The 18,477-nt window shown below is 32.9% G+C and overlaps 1 protein-coding gene across 2 annotated transcripts in view; it reads left to right on the forward strand.

The window, feature by feature from the left end:
- Positions 1 to 12,902, forward strand: part of LOC111706772 (uncharacterized) — a 33,101-nt gene extending 20,199 nt beyond the window's left edge. Inside the window, exons 1-7 of one of the 2 annotated variants that reach the window (XM_023479711.1) lie at positions 1,356 to 1,488; positions 5,092 to 5,181; positions 5,887 to 5,999; positions 6,325 to 6,349; positions 8,710 to 8,753; positions 11,345 to 11,451; positions 12,421 to 12,902. In XM_023479711.1, the coding sequence (XP_023335479.1) occupies positions 1,396 to 1,488; positions 5,092 to 5,181; positions 5,887 to 5,999; positions 6,325 to 6,349; positions 8,710 to 8,753; positions 11,345 to 11,451; positions 12,421 to 12,638 (690 nt within the window). In that variant the 5' untranslated portion in view covers positions 1,356 to 1,395 and the 3' untranslated portion in view covers positions 12,639 to 12,902. Of the gene's footprint in view, positions 1 to 1,355; positions 1,489 to 5,091; positions 5,182 to 5,886; positions 6,000 to 6,324; positions 6,350 to 8,709; positions 8,754 to 11,344; positions 11,452 to 12,420 lie in introns of those variants that run through there. The other variant, XR_002766306.1, reaches the window with a different exon arrangement.
- The last annotated feature ends 5,575 nt before the right edge of the window (positions 12,903 to 18,477 follow it).

The raw sequence follows: 18,477 nt of genomic DNA on the forward strand, positions 1-18,477 counted from the left end.
TTTTGAATAGGTCGTTTACAAACTTACTCTGCAGTCTAACCTTACCCGGCCTGGAGTCTGGACAAGATGTATTCGGCTTCTTCAATTTAAATTTAATCTAGTTTTGGTCTATAAATTAACATATCTTCACAGTTCCAGAGTTGTGGTCTATAGATTAACATATCTTTACAGTTCCAGAGTTGTGGTCTATAGATTAACATATCTTCACAGTTCCAGAGTTGTGGTCTATAGATTAACATATCTTCACAGTTCCAGAGTTGTGGTCTATAGATTAACATATCTTTACAGTTCCAGAGTTGTGGTCTATAGATTAACATATCTTCACAGTTCCAGAGTTGTGGTCTATAGATTAACATATCTTTACAGTTCCAGAGTTGTGGTCTATAAATTAACATATCTTCACAGTTCCAGAGTTTTGGTCTATAAATTAACATATCTTCACAGTTCCAGAGTTTTGGTCTATAGATTAACATATCTTCACAGTTCCAGAGGAGTTTTGGTCGAGAAATTAACATATCTTGACAGTTCCAGAGTTGTGGTCTATAAATTAACATATCTTGACAGTTCCAGAGTTTTTGTCTATAGATTAATATATCTTGACAGTTCCAGAGTTTTGGTCTATAAATTAACATATCTTCACAGTTCCAGAGTTTTGGTCTATAAATTAACATATCTTCACAGTTTCAGAGTTGTGGTCTATAGATTAACATATCTTCACAGTTCCTGAGTTTTGGTCTATAGATTAACATATCTTCACAGTTTCAGAGTTGTGGTCTATAAATTAACATATCTTCACAGTTTCAGAGTTTTTTCTTCATCTTTTTATTGGTTAAAACGCATCCGCCGACAAAAAAAGTATATAAGAGTCGAAACAATTATGTCTAAGTGGTCAAATTGTAATCGAAAGGGACAGCTTGCTGAAACAAATTCAAAACTGTTAAATCAGTTTGAACAACATAAAGTTAGAATTTGTACGCTTAATCCTAAAATTGTAGACTTTAACGAAATTTAGGAAGGTATCGTCTTAAAAAAGGGCAAAAAAGGTAATTAATTAGTTTGACAGTTTAAGAAAAAACAAGGATAAAATATTTATTGTAGCTCAAAATAAGACCGCTTGAACTTTATGTTTTTGTAAAGAATGTAATTATATAAAAATCCCCTTTTTATCCCCCTTCCTTCTCCCTCCCCTTGTATCTTCTCTTTTTATCCCCCTCCCTTCTCCCTCCCCCTGCATCTTCTCTTTTTATCCCCCTCCCTTCTCCCTCCCCTGCATCTTCTCTTTCCGCGTGATAACATCTCAATTGAACAACTCTCCGTTTCCGTGCGTAGCGCGACATCGCGTAGTTGTATTTGAACCCTGAGTATGTAAACATGTGCCCGGAGTAGAACCTAACCATGATCTCTACACTAGAATTAAACCACTATGTGAAAATGTGTCTCCTTCAATCCTTGATATTAAACACGTTTATACTTTTAACCACAGCACAGGTGATTATTGATTCTTAATTATATCAAATTAGTTTAGTTATATTTCATTATTGGTTCAGTAAGATACGCAACCCCCCCCCCCTTTCTACACGTTTATTCCTTCCTTATAATTTCCCACATTTAAATTTTTTTTTTAATAATTACAAAATACAATTTGTACTTCGAATGTAACTATAACTAAAACTATTCGGAAATCTGACTTGATTGAGGACTTTTGTTGGAGCAAAGGAACTGAGTTTTTGTCACAAACTCTACTTTTCTAATCTCTATATCTTTGCTACCCAATGTCGTAGACCTTTGATATCTCAAAATATGAATTCTGTTAGGCCAAATAATCTAAGTTTGAAATATCAAAGGTTTACATCATCAGATTGTAAAGATATAGGGATTAGACAATTTGAGTTTGTGACAGTTCCTTTAAGATTGATAACTGATATTTGAAACATATGGGGCCGCAGTAAAATATATTAAATAACCAAAGTCTGATAAAGAGCAATATGAGAATGTGCTCTTATCAACGTAATTATGGTAAATTATTCATTCTTCATTCCATGTGTTTGTTTGTTTTTATAACAGTAAAAGTAAGAATGAACCGTGTGAAAAAGTGTTTAATGTGTCTATTATTACATCTTCTAATGACAGAGGATGAAAATTGTTCTCATCTTATTTTAGAAATTCGGATGAAAAGCTAGGTCCAAGTTAAACCTGTCTTGTATATTTATCATAAAATTAGCAGATACAATTCTAACCGTTCATTTATTATCAATTCTTCTTACAGAAAAAAAGACGCAAACAGGCCTAATTAGATTGAATGCATATAACCTTGCTTGAACCCTGACCATGAAATTGCACACTGCTTATATAGAATAGTTAATATTAAATAAATATAAACATCTTAATCAGAAAAAAGGCTTCATGAAAAATCCATACATCAACTTCATCAACTCTCCCGAAAGAATGACTGTCAGTAAAAAACTAAACTATTCATTGTGGGATTATTTTAAAACGGGATTAATCTAAATCCAAATGTCCTGACGGGATTTTAAATAATTACCATCGTCCCTTGTGCCATTTTAAACAGAATAAAAACCTAAACAGTGTAAAAAATACTCGAAAAAACACTTGGATATTAAGACCTGCAATCTTTGAAGATTTTTTTTATGATTTTATGGGTATTGTTTTAACTTGTCGGTATTAGAAACCCACACTCCTTTTATTTTATGGTCTTTGCACTGTTCCGTAATTTTTCATGGATAAAGCATTCATTTAAACTAAACAGCTATGCTTGTTATTTTCCTTCTGATATTAGCAAAGGACAAATATTCAAAATTTTCCCAAATGTATTAATACCTCAATTTTTATCATTTTAATGTATTTCTAAATTATTCCTAAATTATCCTTAATTGCGGTTAACATACAGTTGTCTGTATTGTAGTGCGGGCTATATAGTCAACCAAGCGATGTATTCATAATTAAGTAAAGGTTTTTATCAATTTTCTGCACAACTAAATCTAACAACATTTTATGCATTATACGGACTTTTAACATTTCGCTTTCATTCAAGGGTGGTAAAAAATTAATATTAAAGTTGATAAAAAGTAGATACAATTCATTAGGTGAATCTTCCATAAAAATTATGAATATAGAATCTAACAATTTTTAACACAATTATAGAGAGGGTGCAATTTTTACTATAGTTCTTTTTATTTTATTTTTAACACCAGATTTGAAAAAAAGGAATTGAGTTTTTGCCACAAACTCTGATATTTTAATTCATATATATTTACAATTTGATGGAGTACATATTTGATATTTCAAACTATAAATGCTTTTATATTAAATAATATAAGTTTGAAATATCAAATATGTACTTTATCAAATTGTAAAGATATAGGAATTAGAAAATTTAAGTTTGTGGCAAAGACTCAATTCCTTTGCACTCTTTCAATGAACGGAGAAAAGGGGCGGAAAAAATAATGCATTAAAATCCTACGTATACGAAATAAAAAGAGAAAACAAAAGAAAAACCTGATAAAAAAATAAAGAAAAAACAAAAATAGAAGATAAAGACAATAAGAAAGCGTGAAGATTAAAAATGAGATAAAAGAAAGAAAATCTTCCTGGTTCATAATCTTCAAATATCTGTGTTCTTCTTAAATATATCTTCGAGACGTCCTTGCATAATATTGGGTTTCGGTTTAAATTTAACGTTTTAAAGGGGTTGCTATTTTGATCGCTACTAATCTTACTTTTATCTGTTGCGTCTATAATGAGAACATTGTTAAAAACGACTCATGCTGAAGAACGTAGCGTCCATACAAATTCAGAAAGTTGCAACATTCAACTCGGATCGAAAAAAAATTAATTTAGTTCCAAACAGATAATTTTTCGACACATTCTTATATAATTGATATTTCATAATATTTTTTATTTTTTTTTATGATCTGATAGTTACTTTTGAAAACATATTTTCCAGGAATGTTCGAAAATTCAGCGCCAGCGAAATATTATTTAAAAAAAACAAAATCAAAAATATTATGAAATATTAACTATGTATGAATGCGTCGAAAAATAATCGATGACTATTGTTTGTAATATCTGAATGATTTGTTTGGAATTAAATTGATTATTTTACGATCCGAGTTAAATGTTGCAAGTTTCTGAATTTGTATGGACGCCGCGTTCTTCGGTGTGAGTCGTTTTTAACAATTTTCTCCTTATAGACGGAACCGATAGAAGTAAAATTAGTAGCGATCAAAAGCGCTTATTTTTCGCCGTAAGCCTGCACCCCCTTTCATTTTTCGCGAATGAGAACAAAATGGTAAACGTCCAAACATAAAGAGCTAAATCGGTTTTCTAATCGAAAAGTTTTCGAGATCTTATCTTATCCTTTGTTAAATGTTAGAATACGTTAGGTTTTGTTGAACTATATTCTAGCTTAGTAGAGATCAAGCAAAGGGACTTATGATTAGGGAGTGATTTAAAAAGTTAATAACTACTAAAAATATTATTTTTAAAACATCTACAAGATAATATGTACCCTGAAGGTCAGTTACCCCAAGGTTAACTTTCAAAGGATTTTTGTTGGTACAGAAACTTAACATTTTTAACTTCCAAATCTTGTAATTCAATTTATTAATATAATATCAGATTCGGTTATTTCTCATTTTAATCAGATTTAACGCTTAGAATCGGATTCCTTCACTTGCGTTCCCCTAGTTAAACATTTACAACTAAATGTCAAAAATCATTCTCTGATGACATATTATTGTGCACTGTGCACTGTGCAGTATTGAATGAAGAATTAAAGGAGAAAATATGAAGCAAACAAGGCCGGCAGAATGCAGGTCACCAAGAAACTATGAAGGGGAGAGGGGGGGGGGAGGGTTCTGAGGTTAAAGACACTTTTACCTAAACAAAAATCAACACTGGCATATTTACAGTCTAAGGGTATGGAATGCCTATATCATGTAAGAGATAGAAGTGGGGGAGAATGCAACACTAGGAGGTAGAAGAGGGGGAGAATGCAACACTATACCATTACTATATTCTAGGAGGTAGAAGAGGGGAAGAATGCAACACTGTACCATTACTATATTCTAGGAGGTAGAAGAGGGGGAGAATGCAACACTATACCATTACTATCCACATAATCAGCACCTTTTCTCACTCCCAGCCTGTGCATCCCAACAGGTAAAATCTAAGAACTAATGTGCTCCAATTTTAGGCATTCTATTTTCTAAATTTGTATTCAACATAAAATTTTCATCTTTTGTATGTGTAGGTCTGTGAAAGTGTCCTTAGCCTTGGTTTCTAATACTGTACTTTATTGTATAGGTTTTTAAATCTGTACTCTGATGTATAGATAGTTTTAAATACTGTACTCTAATGTATAGTTTTCTAAGACTGTACTCTAATGTATAGTTTTCTAAGACTGTACTCTATTGAATAGGTTAATAATACTGTACTCTAATGTATAGGTTTTCAGGCTGTACTCTGTTAAATAGGTTAATAATACAGTACTCTAATGTATAGGTTTTCAGTCTGTACTCTATTGAATAGGTTAATAATACAGTACTCTAATGTATAGGTTTTCAGGCTGTACTGAATACTTTTTAGGTTTGTCTGTAATCTTCTGTGTAAATTTGTAATCCGTAATATTGAATATTGTAATATCCAACGGATTACATATATTATATAAGACAAGAAAATGTGTAGAGTAAATTCTCTTTAAAGTTTTAAGCGTAAAATTTTGTACTTTTTGATCATTAATTTAACTTGGTTAAATTACAACTAATTACATCGCCGGGGTGCAATTAGTTGTAAACTTGTAAAGGAGCACAGATATGTATCCACTGTACAACTCTATGTACTGTTTTTTAACTTTGTACTGTCTAGGTTTGTAATGCTGTGTACCTGAGATTAAACTTTTCTACTCCCCTCTGCGCATGCCCAGAGGAGGGTGACCCGTGCTCAGCTTCTACGCTAGATGATGACGGTCATTCTCTCAGGAACTTTATAAATCAACATCTGAACATTTTTGCCATTTGAATTTATATTTCTGTTTCTGATTTTATCATTTAACAATTGCTTTTCTTGTCAATCGTTTCATAAAAAAAATCGCCGGATTTGTTTTGTTTAAATTGGTGGAATTTCAAAAATATAAATTGGGCAACATTTTTTCCAGTAAATTTTTGCCTTTATATAAGCCTTATTTGGGTTCAGCCGCTTTGACGTTTATTGGATACAAAAAGACAGTTCAGAAAGGCAGACAAGCCAAATAAAGATGTATTCATCAAAAATTATTTCCATTGTGTTGATTAATAAACTTTTCAGACTAGCTGCGGACAGAACTGGTGAGGTAAATTAATGAAAACTGAATATGAAAACACGTGTTAAAGGAAATGTCGTGCAATTTTCGCATGTTTCCTCGAAAATTTTTAATTGTTTTTTTTTTGTCGAAATTTTCGAATATTTTGTTTCGCGAAATTTGCATTTTTTCGTAAAACAGATTATAATGCGAAATTTTGCGAAAATTTTCGCATTTATCGTGAGTGAACGAAATGCGAAATCTTCGGCGAAACGATTTATCCTTTTCGCTGGAAACCCAACGTACAATATGAATTCACGTGACCCTTTATTTCTAGACCTTCATGCCCGATTCACAATGTTACCCTTTGGAGAACCGTCGTCAATGAGAACAATCTAGAATGTTCTGCAGACAGAACTACGATACAAAGCTAGAACAATTAGCTTCTCTTGGAACCTGGAATATAATATGTCAACAAATTGTTATAAAACAATACGATAAATTATATCCGCTTAAACGGCCTGAAGTTCCGGTTTCACAGATTGCCTGACCAAGACTAAATTTGACTTCCGGTTTCTAAGTTTTAACAAGAATTTATGGATAAGATTTTCTATCCTTGTGACAAAAAAAATGTTTGTTTAAAAAATTAACGCTTTTAAAATGTATATGGTATTTTTGTTTTTATTTGCACTATTGCAATTTACGGACATCTAAAGTAACTTTACAGAGAATTTTAAGCACTATTTTCTACAACCTGCCATTTGTTTTAAAATACTTTGTAAGTATGAGGAGAAAGATAGAAAGTTGAGCTGAAGCAAGCGTGAAAAAAATGGATATAAAAATTAATAACATTTATAATGATAAGCGTCCTGGGGTCCGGAATTGAACGTGATAAAAACAATTTGCGCAATACAGGAAAGTGGGCGTAGCGAAGTGCACGATAAACTCTAATAGATATTTAAGATGACTTGTAAATTGAACCTGAAATGAAAAAGTTCAGGTGACTGAATTTATTAATTGTTTAAAATGTCCTGATAAATAGACAGGGGCGGCTTATGATATTTTCCAAGGAGGGGAAATTGAAATATTGCGAAATTTTTTATCCCTCCCCTTCGAAGTTTTTTTTTACAGGAAATTTGGTTATTTTTTATCAAAGCCTTGAGCAGCTGGGGGGGGGGGGGAATGTGGGTGAAGATTTAGATTTACATTAAAATATTGTTTCGAGAGAAAAACTTTTTTGGCGTCTATTCTTAACAATCGAAATTTACGGAGTGGAAGGTTCCTGCTCTCTCTTCTTGCGCTCCTATTTTTTCCAGGGGGGGGGGCGTTCTCCCAATTTTCCAGGGAGAGCAACATCCCCCAAATTTTCCAGCGGGGGACGTCCCCCCTTTCCCCCCCCCCTCCATAAGCTGCCTCTGTAAAAGAGTTAAGATTCTGATTTTCTTCAGTTTTCTCAAAACTTTTAAAAAACATTTATTTATATGTTACTCAATGGCTGTAAGGTATGTATAGTCAACTACACCAGAATACAAGGATATCAGAGTAATTATAGTTCCTTTATTATAACTATTCAAATTATTTAGTATCTAATAAATAGAAACTTTCATGATTTTTAACAGGTTGTCATAAAAAACAAATTAATATTATTGTAAATTTTTTTTAATTTTTCAACTTTTCATATATCGCTGCAGTGCACATACAGACTACAGAACACCTATTATTAGCAACTGCGTGACAGTCATGTGACAGGGCTATTAAGTATTTATGGGTTGTATAATGTATACTGTATTGTATATAGGTAGCAAGCTGACGCTTCAACCTTCAACTTCTTTGATATCCGTGAAATAATGTTTTATTAAAGGGAAATCAAGTAAAAACTCTTTTACAGAGTTGAATGTGCCAGTTGCACCCTTTAACCTTTATTTGAACATCGATTAAGTAGAAAGATATAGAATAACCAGGAAATGATGAAATTCAAGGAAGAAAAAGTACATCATCATAATTTTTCAAAAGTAATTTTCCCGTATCTAGAGGGTCACCTGAATTTACGTTGACACGAGGGGTAAAGGAACTGTTGTAAGTCTTGTGAATCGGATATGGTAGGTCACTAAAACTATGTGTGACAGCTATTAAAGGGTAATACGTAAAAAGAACAATCGCCTCCCCCCCCCCCCCGCCTCCATTAGATTTCAGGAGTTTGTTTATTTGTTAAAAACGACGGCGTTACTTCAGTAAAAAAAAGCCAACCCTGATTAGGAGTTAGGACCCTGTATACTGTTTCCGCACGTTTAGGTGACTTGCATCAAGGAAAGCGAAAGTGTTGAGCAATGAAAGAGTAAAAACATTTTCACGGGGATCTTAATTTAAACATTGAAAGCTTTAAATCGGATTAATAAATAATATTTCTCTAGGTTCTGACGTTGGCAAAAACATGCGAGCTAACAGAAGAAATAAGGTTAGAGATTGTCAAAATTTCTGTTTTTTTTCCCTCTTGCAAACCCCACCCCCCTGGAATTTTTTTTTTACAGAGAATTAGGTCAATTTTATGTCAAATTCATGAGCAGCTTGGGCGTGGAAGGTGGCCGGAAAATGTTTTATCAAGATTTTGATTTTTATAAAAACTAGCTGAAGGGCCCGGCGTTTCCCGTAGAAAAAAATTTAATTTTTTTTTTTAATTAAAAAGAAAATTTGAGAAATTTTTTAGCCTGCAACACCGCACGGCCACCCATGAGTGTCCACAAAAAATTTCAGCCCAATCGGTCCAGCCGTTTGGCCGGCTATACGCAACATATTTATATACGAATGTCTTGTTTTATTATATAGACATTCATTTTGAGTGAAAATGTGGCTCCGCAGGCAAAGGGGTTTTTGAATCTATTCTTAAAAATCAAAATTAAATGGCTAGTAGGTGCCTTTTCTCTCTTCTAGCGCTCCTAATTTTTCCAGGGGGTACGTCCCCCCTTTCCCCCCCCATAAGCCACCTCTGGTTTAACATTAATTTTTATTTCGATTAATGATGTACATTTCAAATTTTTTTTATATACATACATACAATATTAGTCAGGACTGTTTTAAATGATAGGCCCTACACAAAAAAATTACAAAAAATCTAAAGCAAAGAGAGTAAGGATCTTACTTTATTGGGCCAAACAAATATACATTTTAGATCCTTTAAAAATTTAAAAACTATTAACTTTGCATATTCTGGTAAAGAAGCTTACTGTCGTTTAACTTCTGTTTGAATTTTATGTGATAATAAAACATGGTTTGTGAGTTTAACAATAATTGTAAAACATTATTGCTTTTTCATTGGCCTTTTCTCAGAGATAGATAACGGATTTTACTAAATAATATGTATAGAAATAAATTAATCCCAATCTTTTAGAATTACGAACAAGCAACCAAAATTGGCTTTATAGCTATTCAAAGTAGTAGTTAGTAAACTTTGAATTTTTTTATTCTTATTTCTTAATTTCTTATAAGATTTAACTACCAAAGTATCATTGATCCAAACAAGAATATATTTCTAGATATTGCTCCCTTAACAATGATTTGTGATTTCTCTATATTTCTAGATATTGCACATATAACAAAGATTTGTATTGTATAGATATTGCTTCAACAATGATTTGTATCGTATAATTAGATAACTTGCTCTGGAAAAACAATGATTTATATTGAATGTATATTTCTAGATATTTCTTAAACAACAAAGATTTATATTGAATGTATATTTCTAGATATTGCTTAAACAACAAAGATTTATATTGAATGTATATTTCTAGATATTGCTTAAACAACAAAGATTTATATTGAATGTATATTTCTAGATATTGCTTAAACAACAAAGATTTATATTGAATGTATAATTCTAGATATTGCTTAAACAACAAAGATTTATATTGAATGTATAATTCTAGATATTTCTTAAACAACAAATATTTATATTGAATGTATATTTCTCGATATTTCTTAAACAACAAATATTTATATTGAATGTATATTTCTCGATATTTCTTAAACAACAAAGTTTGGTATAATATATATACTTGTAGAATTGTTTAAACAATACAGAATTGTTTTAATTTAAACAACAAAGATTGGTATTGAATGTATAATTGTAGATATCGCTTATACAACAAAGATTGGTAATGAATGTATAATTGTAGATATCGCTTATACAACAAAGATTGGTAATGAATGTATAATTGTAGATATCGCTTATACAACAAAGATTGGTAATGAATGTATAATTGTAGATATCGCTTATACAACAAAGATTGGTATTGAATATATACTTCTAGATATTGCTTATACAATAAAGATTTGCATTGAAGGTATATTTCCAGACATTGCTCTAACAACAAGATTTGCATTAAATGTATTTTTCTAGATATTATTAAAACAACAAATATTTGCATTGAATGTATATTTTTAGATATTTCTTAAGCAACAAAGATGGGTATTAAATGTTTATTTCTAGATATTGCTCTAACAACAACAATTTGTATTAAATGTAAATGTGTAGATATTGCTTGAACAACAATGATTTGTATTGAATGTATATTTTTAGATATTGCTTAAATAGCAAAGATTTGCTTTAAATGTATAATATAAAATATTGCTTAAACAAAGATATGTATTAAGTTTAATTTTCTAGATATTGCTCCAACAACGAAGATTTGTATTGAATGTATAATTCTAGATATTGTTCCAACCAGAGCAGAGGCGTACACAAGGGGGGGGGATATTGGGGCCAAGCCCATCTGGATCAGTAAAATCCATGGTTTCCTGGAGGTTTCGATAGAAAACAAGTTTAGCCCCCCCCCCCTGGACGAATTCCTTTGTACGCCCCTGGTTCCAACAACAAAGATTGTAATTGTATATATATATTTCTAGATATTGCTCCAACAACAAAGATTGTAATTGTATATATATATTTCTAGATATTGCTCCAACAACAAAGATTGTAATTGTATATATATATATTTCTAGATATTGCTCCAACAACAAAGATTGTAATTGTATATATATATATTTTTCTAGATATTGCTCTAACAACAAAGATTGGTCTATCCTAGCTCTCCAGAATATCAGAACAGGGAAAGCACATTATCTTGTAATCTGCCAGTGCCCTAAAGATTCTTCATTGGGTAAATTTTTCTATCTTTCCCAAATACAAAAATAGGCAAATACTGGGTTGTAAAGATTTAGGGAAAAAAAACAGAGTTTGTGGCAAAAGCTCAGTTCCTTTGTACGCTCTTTTTATAGCAATTAAACAAAACTTGCCGATCTGACAAGAAAAAGGATGATTTTGGTGCATTGTCCCGTTTAAAGGGACTGTAATCATAATTTTAATTGTGTCCCTTCATGCAAATATGTTAGTTTTCTGAATCAAAAAGTGTTTATTTCTGTCAACTTACTCTTCCTTTTTAGCAAGAAATACAAAAGTCACTTTTGCAGAGAATCCGCAAATGAAAATGTACAGTTTAAATAAACAAAAACTTGCACATTTCGTTAATACTTTATCAGACAAAACTTTCAGGGGCGTATTCAGGGGGGGCTATGGGGACTAAGCCCCCCCCTGGACCAGTGAAATCTATTGATTTCAGGGGGTTTTCAGGCCCCAACAGGTGCTGAGCCCCCCCCCCTTGGAAAGATAAAAAATTTAAGCCCCCCCTTGGACAATTTCCTGAATACGCCCCTGAAAACTTTTAATTGTATTGTTGCAAATTTGGCATTCCCATCTTTGCGCATGGAGAGTAACTTTAAATAAAGTTCCTTTAAAGAGAATTCAAGTTCATAGAAACCTGTAGTTCCGGTTTATTGAACCTAGCTCCGGGCAATATATCCGTTTATCAATTCCGGGTTTCTTAACAATAACAAACACTGATTAAATATGAGAAACAGACATGAAGGCGAGTTAAATTGACTAGTCTGTAAAACTCAAATCTTCAAATCCCTAAATCTTTGCAACATAGTGATATTAAGAAAGTGCTAAGTAAAGATAAAATAATAATTATGATGATTTTGAAAAAAATATGCTTTTAAAAATATCTTTTTTTTCTGTAACAGCTGTAGGTATTAAACAAGATTTACGAGTTAAAAATTAAATTTTTCAGAAGGACCTATTGCACAAACTGGAGCTCCCTACGCCCGGGTTCCTGGAATACGAGTTTACGGAATGCTCTGTTTAAAAAAACCATTCCGCCGCCGTGGAAAGGTTATGGCGGGATTCTCAAGTCCGAACTCGTACTTGGAAGATTTAGCCGAAAAATCTGACGTGCCAACCTTTCCAGCAATGTGGGAGAATGCCGCGAAAAAACTCAGTGAGTCGTGAAGTTTTCTGGTCTAAATAGCAGGCCTGATATAACGAGAAAACAGAGTCTCTGTAAACAAGATTACAAATCTGAAAGTAAAAGTAAAAGTTTGGACAAATTGTTTTTGTTAACCCCTATACGCTAGAGCTTTAAGGCTAGCCCAGAACAAAACGAGAAATCTCGATAACATGACATTTTTACAGTTTAGTTTAATCATTTTAAAATAGAGTATAGGATCTATACTCAAAGGAATTGAGCCTTTGCCTCAAATTCAGTTTTTGTAAAACCTATATCTTTGCAACCTTATGATGTAAACCTTTGATTTTTCAAACTTACATTATTTGATCCAATAGCATTCATAGTTTGAAATATTAAAGGTCTACGACATTGGGTAGCAACAATATTGAAATTAGAAAATCAGAGTTTGTGGCAAAAACTCAATTCCTTTCCCGNCTCCTTAGCGTTGTTGTATAGAATTGGGATAAGAACCAAGGTTGAAATGAATAATTATAAAGTTGCGCTCCTTAGCGTTGTTGTATAGAATTGGGATAAGAACCAAGGTTGAAATGTGCATTATATACCATTATCAGTTACAAAGAGAACAAGAAAACAATATAAGAAATCTGATTTTGGACAACAAATTCTTTTTTTTTACAGATTTCTTATTTTAAACACAATTTCTCTATAATAAGGTTTATTTTTTGTACTTTCTAGATTTACAATTGTAGTAAGTGTACTTGCAAGCTTGGTTTCAATATACATGCAATATAACAATTAATTATCAACGGCTCATAACATTTTACAATTTTTTTTACATAAACATTAAATTAAATTTAAAAAAGCTAATGTTTATAAATTTTCCATGTTTTTCTTTTTACCCAATCAAGGTAAATTAAGATTTTATTGGTAATTGTATTTTACAATTAACTTTAACATACAAATTAATTGTTTGACCTTATGCAATTATCTTTATTATCAAAAACCAGTTTCACTATTAAATAGCAGAATGAAAAATATGAAAATGGATTGCATTCATTTTCTACAATCTTTAGAAATCTATCTCATTTTTTATTTCTCATTTAGAGAATTTAGAAAGTAAATCATAATTCTCAAGGGAAGAGACATGTTACCATTCGATCCTTTTGAAATATGATTAGTCTATAATTTTTACATTTTTTATTGAAGAATAATATATGACCTTTTACAATATAAAGGATTTATTGTGACATATTAAATATATTTTTTTGCAATCCACTTTCAATTCGTCCTTTTGATAAATTGATTTAGCTTGATTGAAAGACGGTTTACGGATCACTGAATCACTTTACAGAAATTTATTACTTAAATCTCACAATAAATCCTTTCACTTTGTATTCAATAATATTCTATTCATCCTCCCCCCTCCTCTTTCTCCTTTTCACTTTCACCTATTTTATTTCCTTGTCCGAGTTTTGTACTTTTCCTCGCACAAACTTTGCATTATTTTGTTCTTCACCTCCTTGCCTGTTCTCCTGGTTGCTTCTTCCATGTTCTCCTAGGTGCTTATTCTTTCCTCCTTTCCTGTTCTCCTGGTTGCTTCTTCCATGTTCTCCTAGGTGCTTATTCTTCCCTCCTTGCCTGTTCTCTTGGTTGCTTCTTCCATGTTCTCCTATGTGCATGTTCTTCCCTCTTTCCCTATTCTTCTGGAATTTTGTTCTTCCCTCCTTCTACTTTCTCCTCTAATCTTGTTCTTTCCCCCTTCCATGTTCTCCTCGGTGTTTGTTTTTCATCCTTCCTTATTCTTTCCTCCTTCCCTGTTCTTCTGGTTGATTGTTCTTTCCTCCTTCCATGTTCTCCTAATTGCTTGTTCTTTCCTCCTTTCTTGTACTACTCGGTGTTTGTTTTTCCTCCTTCCCTGTTCTTCTGGTTGATTGTTCTTTCCTCCTTCCCTGTTCTCCTGGTTGCTTGTTCTTCCCTTCTTCCCTGTTCTCCTGGTGCTTGTTTTTTCCACCTTCTCTGTTTTCCTATGTGCATGTTCTTCCCTCCTTCTCTGGATTTTTGTTCTTCTCTACTTCTACTTTCTTCTGCGTCTTGTTCTTCCTTACTTCTCTGTTCTCTTGGTTTTCTGTTCTTTTCTTATTTTTACCTGCATGATTGCTTCCCTGTTCTCCTAACTTCTTGTTATTACCTCCTTCCCTGTTTTTATGATTTCATGTTCTTCACCCTTCCCTGTTTTCTTTTTCTTATCTCTTTCTACTGGTTTCCTGTGCATATTTGTTCCTCCTTCCACAATCTCCGTGCCCGAGTTCTCTACTACTTTATCGTTTATTCTTACTTTTTCCCTAATTCTTTAATGGCCAATAGATTTCCATTTCTCATGATTTCCTGATTCCTTATTCTGATAGTTGGAGTTTCTCCCCTAACTTCAAGTTCCTTGTTCTGACAGTTGGAGTCCCCTTACTTCAAGCTCTTTCCACATTCCTTGTTCTCCCCAACAAATATATATTTCTTGGTTCTCCCCTCCTCCTGTTTGTTTCCACTTCCTTTCAGGGGCGGATACAGGATTTAAGTGAGGGGGGGGGGGCAAGAAACTAGATATGAACAATATTATAACTTAAGTCTAGTTTCTTACAAATTTCTAATTCTAAATTTATCGTTAACAATAACATTTACTTGTTGTCGTTGATTTTTAAATTAAACTGAAGAAAAGAAAGTCAAGATTTCCATTAAATAAAAAAGCTTGAAATTGAAAAACACATACGATTTATAAAATTGGGAACATTTTTTGCCTCGAAATCTCAATACGCCCCTCCCTGAATCTGTCAGGGGGTGGCGAATGTCCCCCCGACACCCCCCTGTATCCGCCCCTGCTTCCTTTCTATTTATTTGTTTTCCAATGCTAGATTTTCTTCGTGTCTGTTCTCCTGGTTGCTTTCTTGTTCTTTTTGTTCAGATTGCTTTGCTCGGCTATTTCTTCCCTTCTCTCCTATATTCATAGACTCTGTATTTTCCCCCAGGTTTAACTCTTTTCTCAATTATTGAATACAATGCCTTTTCCAAACGTTGTAAAAGCAAATTTTTAGGAAATTTTTGACAATGCGTGTACGCGGTGAACGCGGTACGATGTCCGTTCATATATCTTTTAAATTAATTCTGTTAAATATTCATCTTGACATAATTTCCCTTCTCCTCCCGTTCCACTTTCCCCTTAAGCTGAGCCCCTGATGCAAGACGGGTGGGGTAAAGATTTTCGTCTTAATACGGTTGCATGAGAGATTTTAAGAACCTCCTTTGTTGTTAAATTTTAGTAAGAGAAAAATCATATTTAACCGGAAAATACAGAGAATAATTCATATCCTCAGTGTCATCTTGAAAAACAAAATTTAAAATTTAAAGCAGTTGAATTCAATAAACCTATTGTGAAATGTTGAATAAAATTATGATAAAATTGGATAAAAAATAGTTGATTGCTTTTAAAGGTTTCACAGTTTAGATATGGAACTTGATTTGCAACCAGATTGTGTAAACCTTTCATAGTTCAAACATAGATTATTCAATCTAACAGAATTCATAGTTTGAAATATCTATGGTCTTCGACATTGGTTTTATAATTTAATAGTTTGTGGCAAAGACTAAATTCTTATGAGAAAAAATCGGTAAATATAGGGCATGCATTATTTGATAGAAATCCAAGACAAAATCTATCTTCTTCGATAGGGTTTGCTGTTTAACCTACGTACTGTGTATTGCTCCAGTCGGAAGTGGATCTAGAAGATGGGGTGCGGGGGGCATAACATCCTGTTGGATGTATTGTATAAAACGCTGAATCCGTCATCTTGTGACAAAACCTTAAAAACCATGTTTTCAGTACTTCCGGTATGTTTGCCCGGGGCATCTGTAGCTTATCATCTTAATTATCTTGCTTTAATTACCTCTCACGTCAGGACATGTTAAACACCAGTACCACCTAGATAGGACATGTTAAGGACCAGTAACCTCTATTCAGGACATGTGAAGGACATCCAACACCTAGTCAGGACATTTTAAGGAGCTGTAATACCTAGTTAGGACATGTTAAGGAGCTAAAACACCTATTCAGAACATGCGAAGGAAATCCAACACCTAGTCAAGACATCCAACACCTTGCCAGGACACGTGAAGGACATCCAACACATAAACAGGACATATTAAGGACCTGTGCCACCTATTCAGGACATGTTAAGGACATACAACACCTTGTCAGGCCATGTTAAGGACCTGTAACACCTGGTCAGGACATGTAAAGACTTCTAACACCTGGTCATGACTTGGAAAGGACTTCTAACACCTAGTCAGGACATGTTAAGGACCTGTAACACCTGGTCAGGACATGGAAAGGACTTCTAACACCTAGTCAGGACATGTAAAGGACTTCTAACACCTAGTCAGGACATGTTAAGGACCTGTAACCCCTAGTCAGGACATGGAAAGGATCTGTATGTACCCATCTACTTAAACGTTTAAAGGACCTATGGGCTTCTATACCTAATTAGAACATATGAAGGACCTGTAACACCAACACCTAAAATAGGAAATGTAAATTGTAAAGGAAAAATGTAACCCGTTGGTATTTTTAAAGAAATGGGTCTGTGAACACTGCACAATTGCTGAGCTCCGTAATTTAGTGTTCATGGAACTAATCAACATCATAACTTAAAGGGAGCGTTCGCGAATAATGAATGGCTTAATGCGATAAAAAAGCGCTTTATGATCGCTACTAATCTTACTTATATCAGTTGCGTCTATAAGGAGAAAATTGTTAAAAACGACTCACACCGAAGAACGCAGTGTCCATACAAATTCGGCGCATTCGTATATAGTTAATATTTCATAAAATTTTTTATTTTTTCGCTGGCGCTGGTTTTTCGAACATTCTTGGAAAATATGAAAATGTCGTCTTCATTTTCAAAAATCCTCGAAACAGGAATAAATGTTTTCAAAAGTAACTCTCAGATCATGAAAAATACAAAATATTATGAAATATCAACTATTTACGAATACGTCGAAAAATGATCGATGACTATTGTCTGTAATATCTGAATGCTTTGTTTGGAATTAAGTTGATTGTTTACGATCAGAGTTGAATGTTACATCTTTCTGAATTTGTATGGACATTACGTTCTTCGGTATTAGTCGTTTTTAACAATTTTCTCCTCATAGACGCAACAGATAGAAGTAAGATCAGTAGCGATCAAAAGCGCTTTTTTATCGCATTAAGCCTATACCCCTTTCATTTTTCGCGAACACTCCTTTAAGTCGATCAGTCGTTTCGTATTCTATAGGTTTGTGGGTCCCACTTTAGGACATGACTTTTATTTAAATATTTTAATCACGGAACTTTAATTAATCTTCCATGCTCTCATTATGAAAAGTGCGTCAGTAAACATGTTTCGTTTTAAAACTCCTATTGTATGTATGATTCACAATGGTACAGCCTTTAATCCTTCTTTTGAGTCTGGATGACGTAGAAGTTTAGTTCCGGTAAAATGGGAGGTTAGTGTCTACTTAAAATTAAACGGCACTCGATTTTCAGGCTAAAAAGACCAGACAAGGTTTAAAGGGTTACCGTTCAGAATCGGACACGCCAATCAATTAATGGAGGTCACTTGAAATTTCGTCTTATAAAATCGTCCAAAATCAAAACTAAGTTTTTATTTTTGCTATTACATTGCATCAAACTATACAACTACAAGGTTTAATTGATTCCAGTTTTATTTCAACAACTTAAAAGTACATATCTTACATTGTCAAAAAATAATTTAATTTTAAGATTTAAATCTTATTTCATTAATATAACTAAAAATACTAGACAATTTTTATCATTACAATTCAATAACGGAA

The sequence above is a fragment of the Eurytemora carolleeae genome, unplaced genomic scaffold (assembly GCF_000591075.1).
Source record: "Eurytemora carolleeae unplaced genomic scaffold, Eaff_2.0 scaffold755, whole genome shotgun sequence".
Lineage (NCBI taxonomy): Eukaryota > Metazoa > Arthropoda > Copepoda > Calanoida > Temoridae > Eurytemora > Eurytemora carolleeae.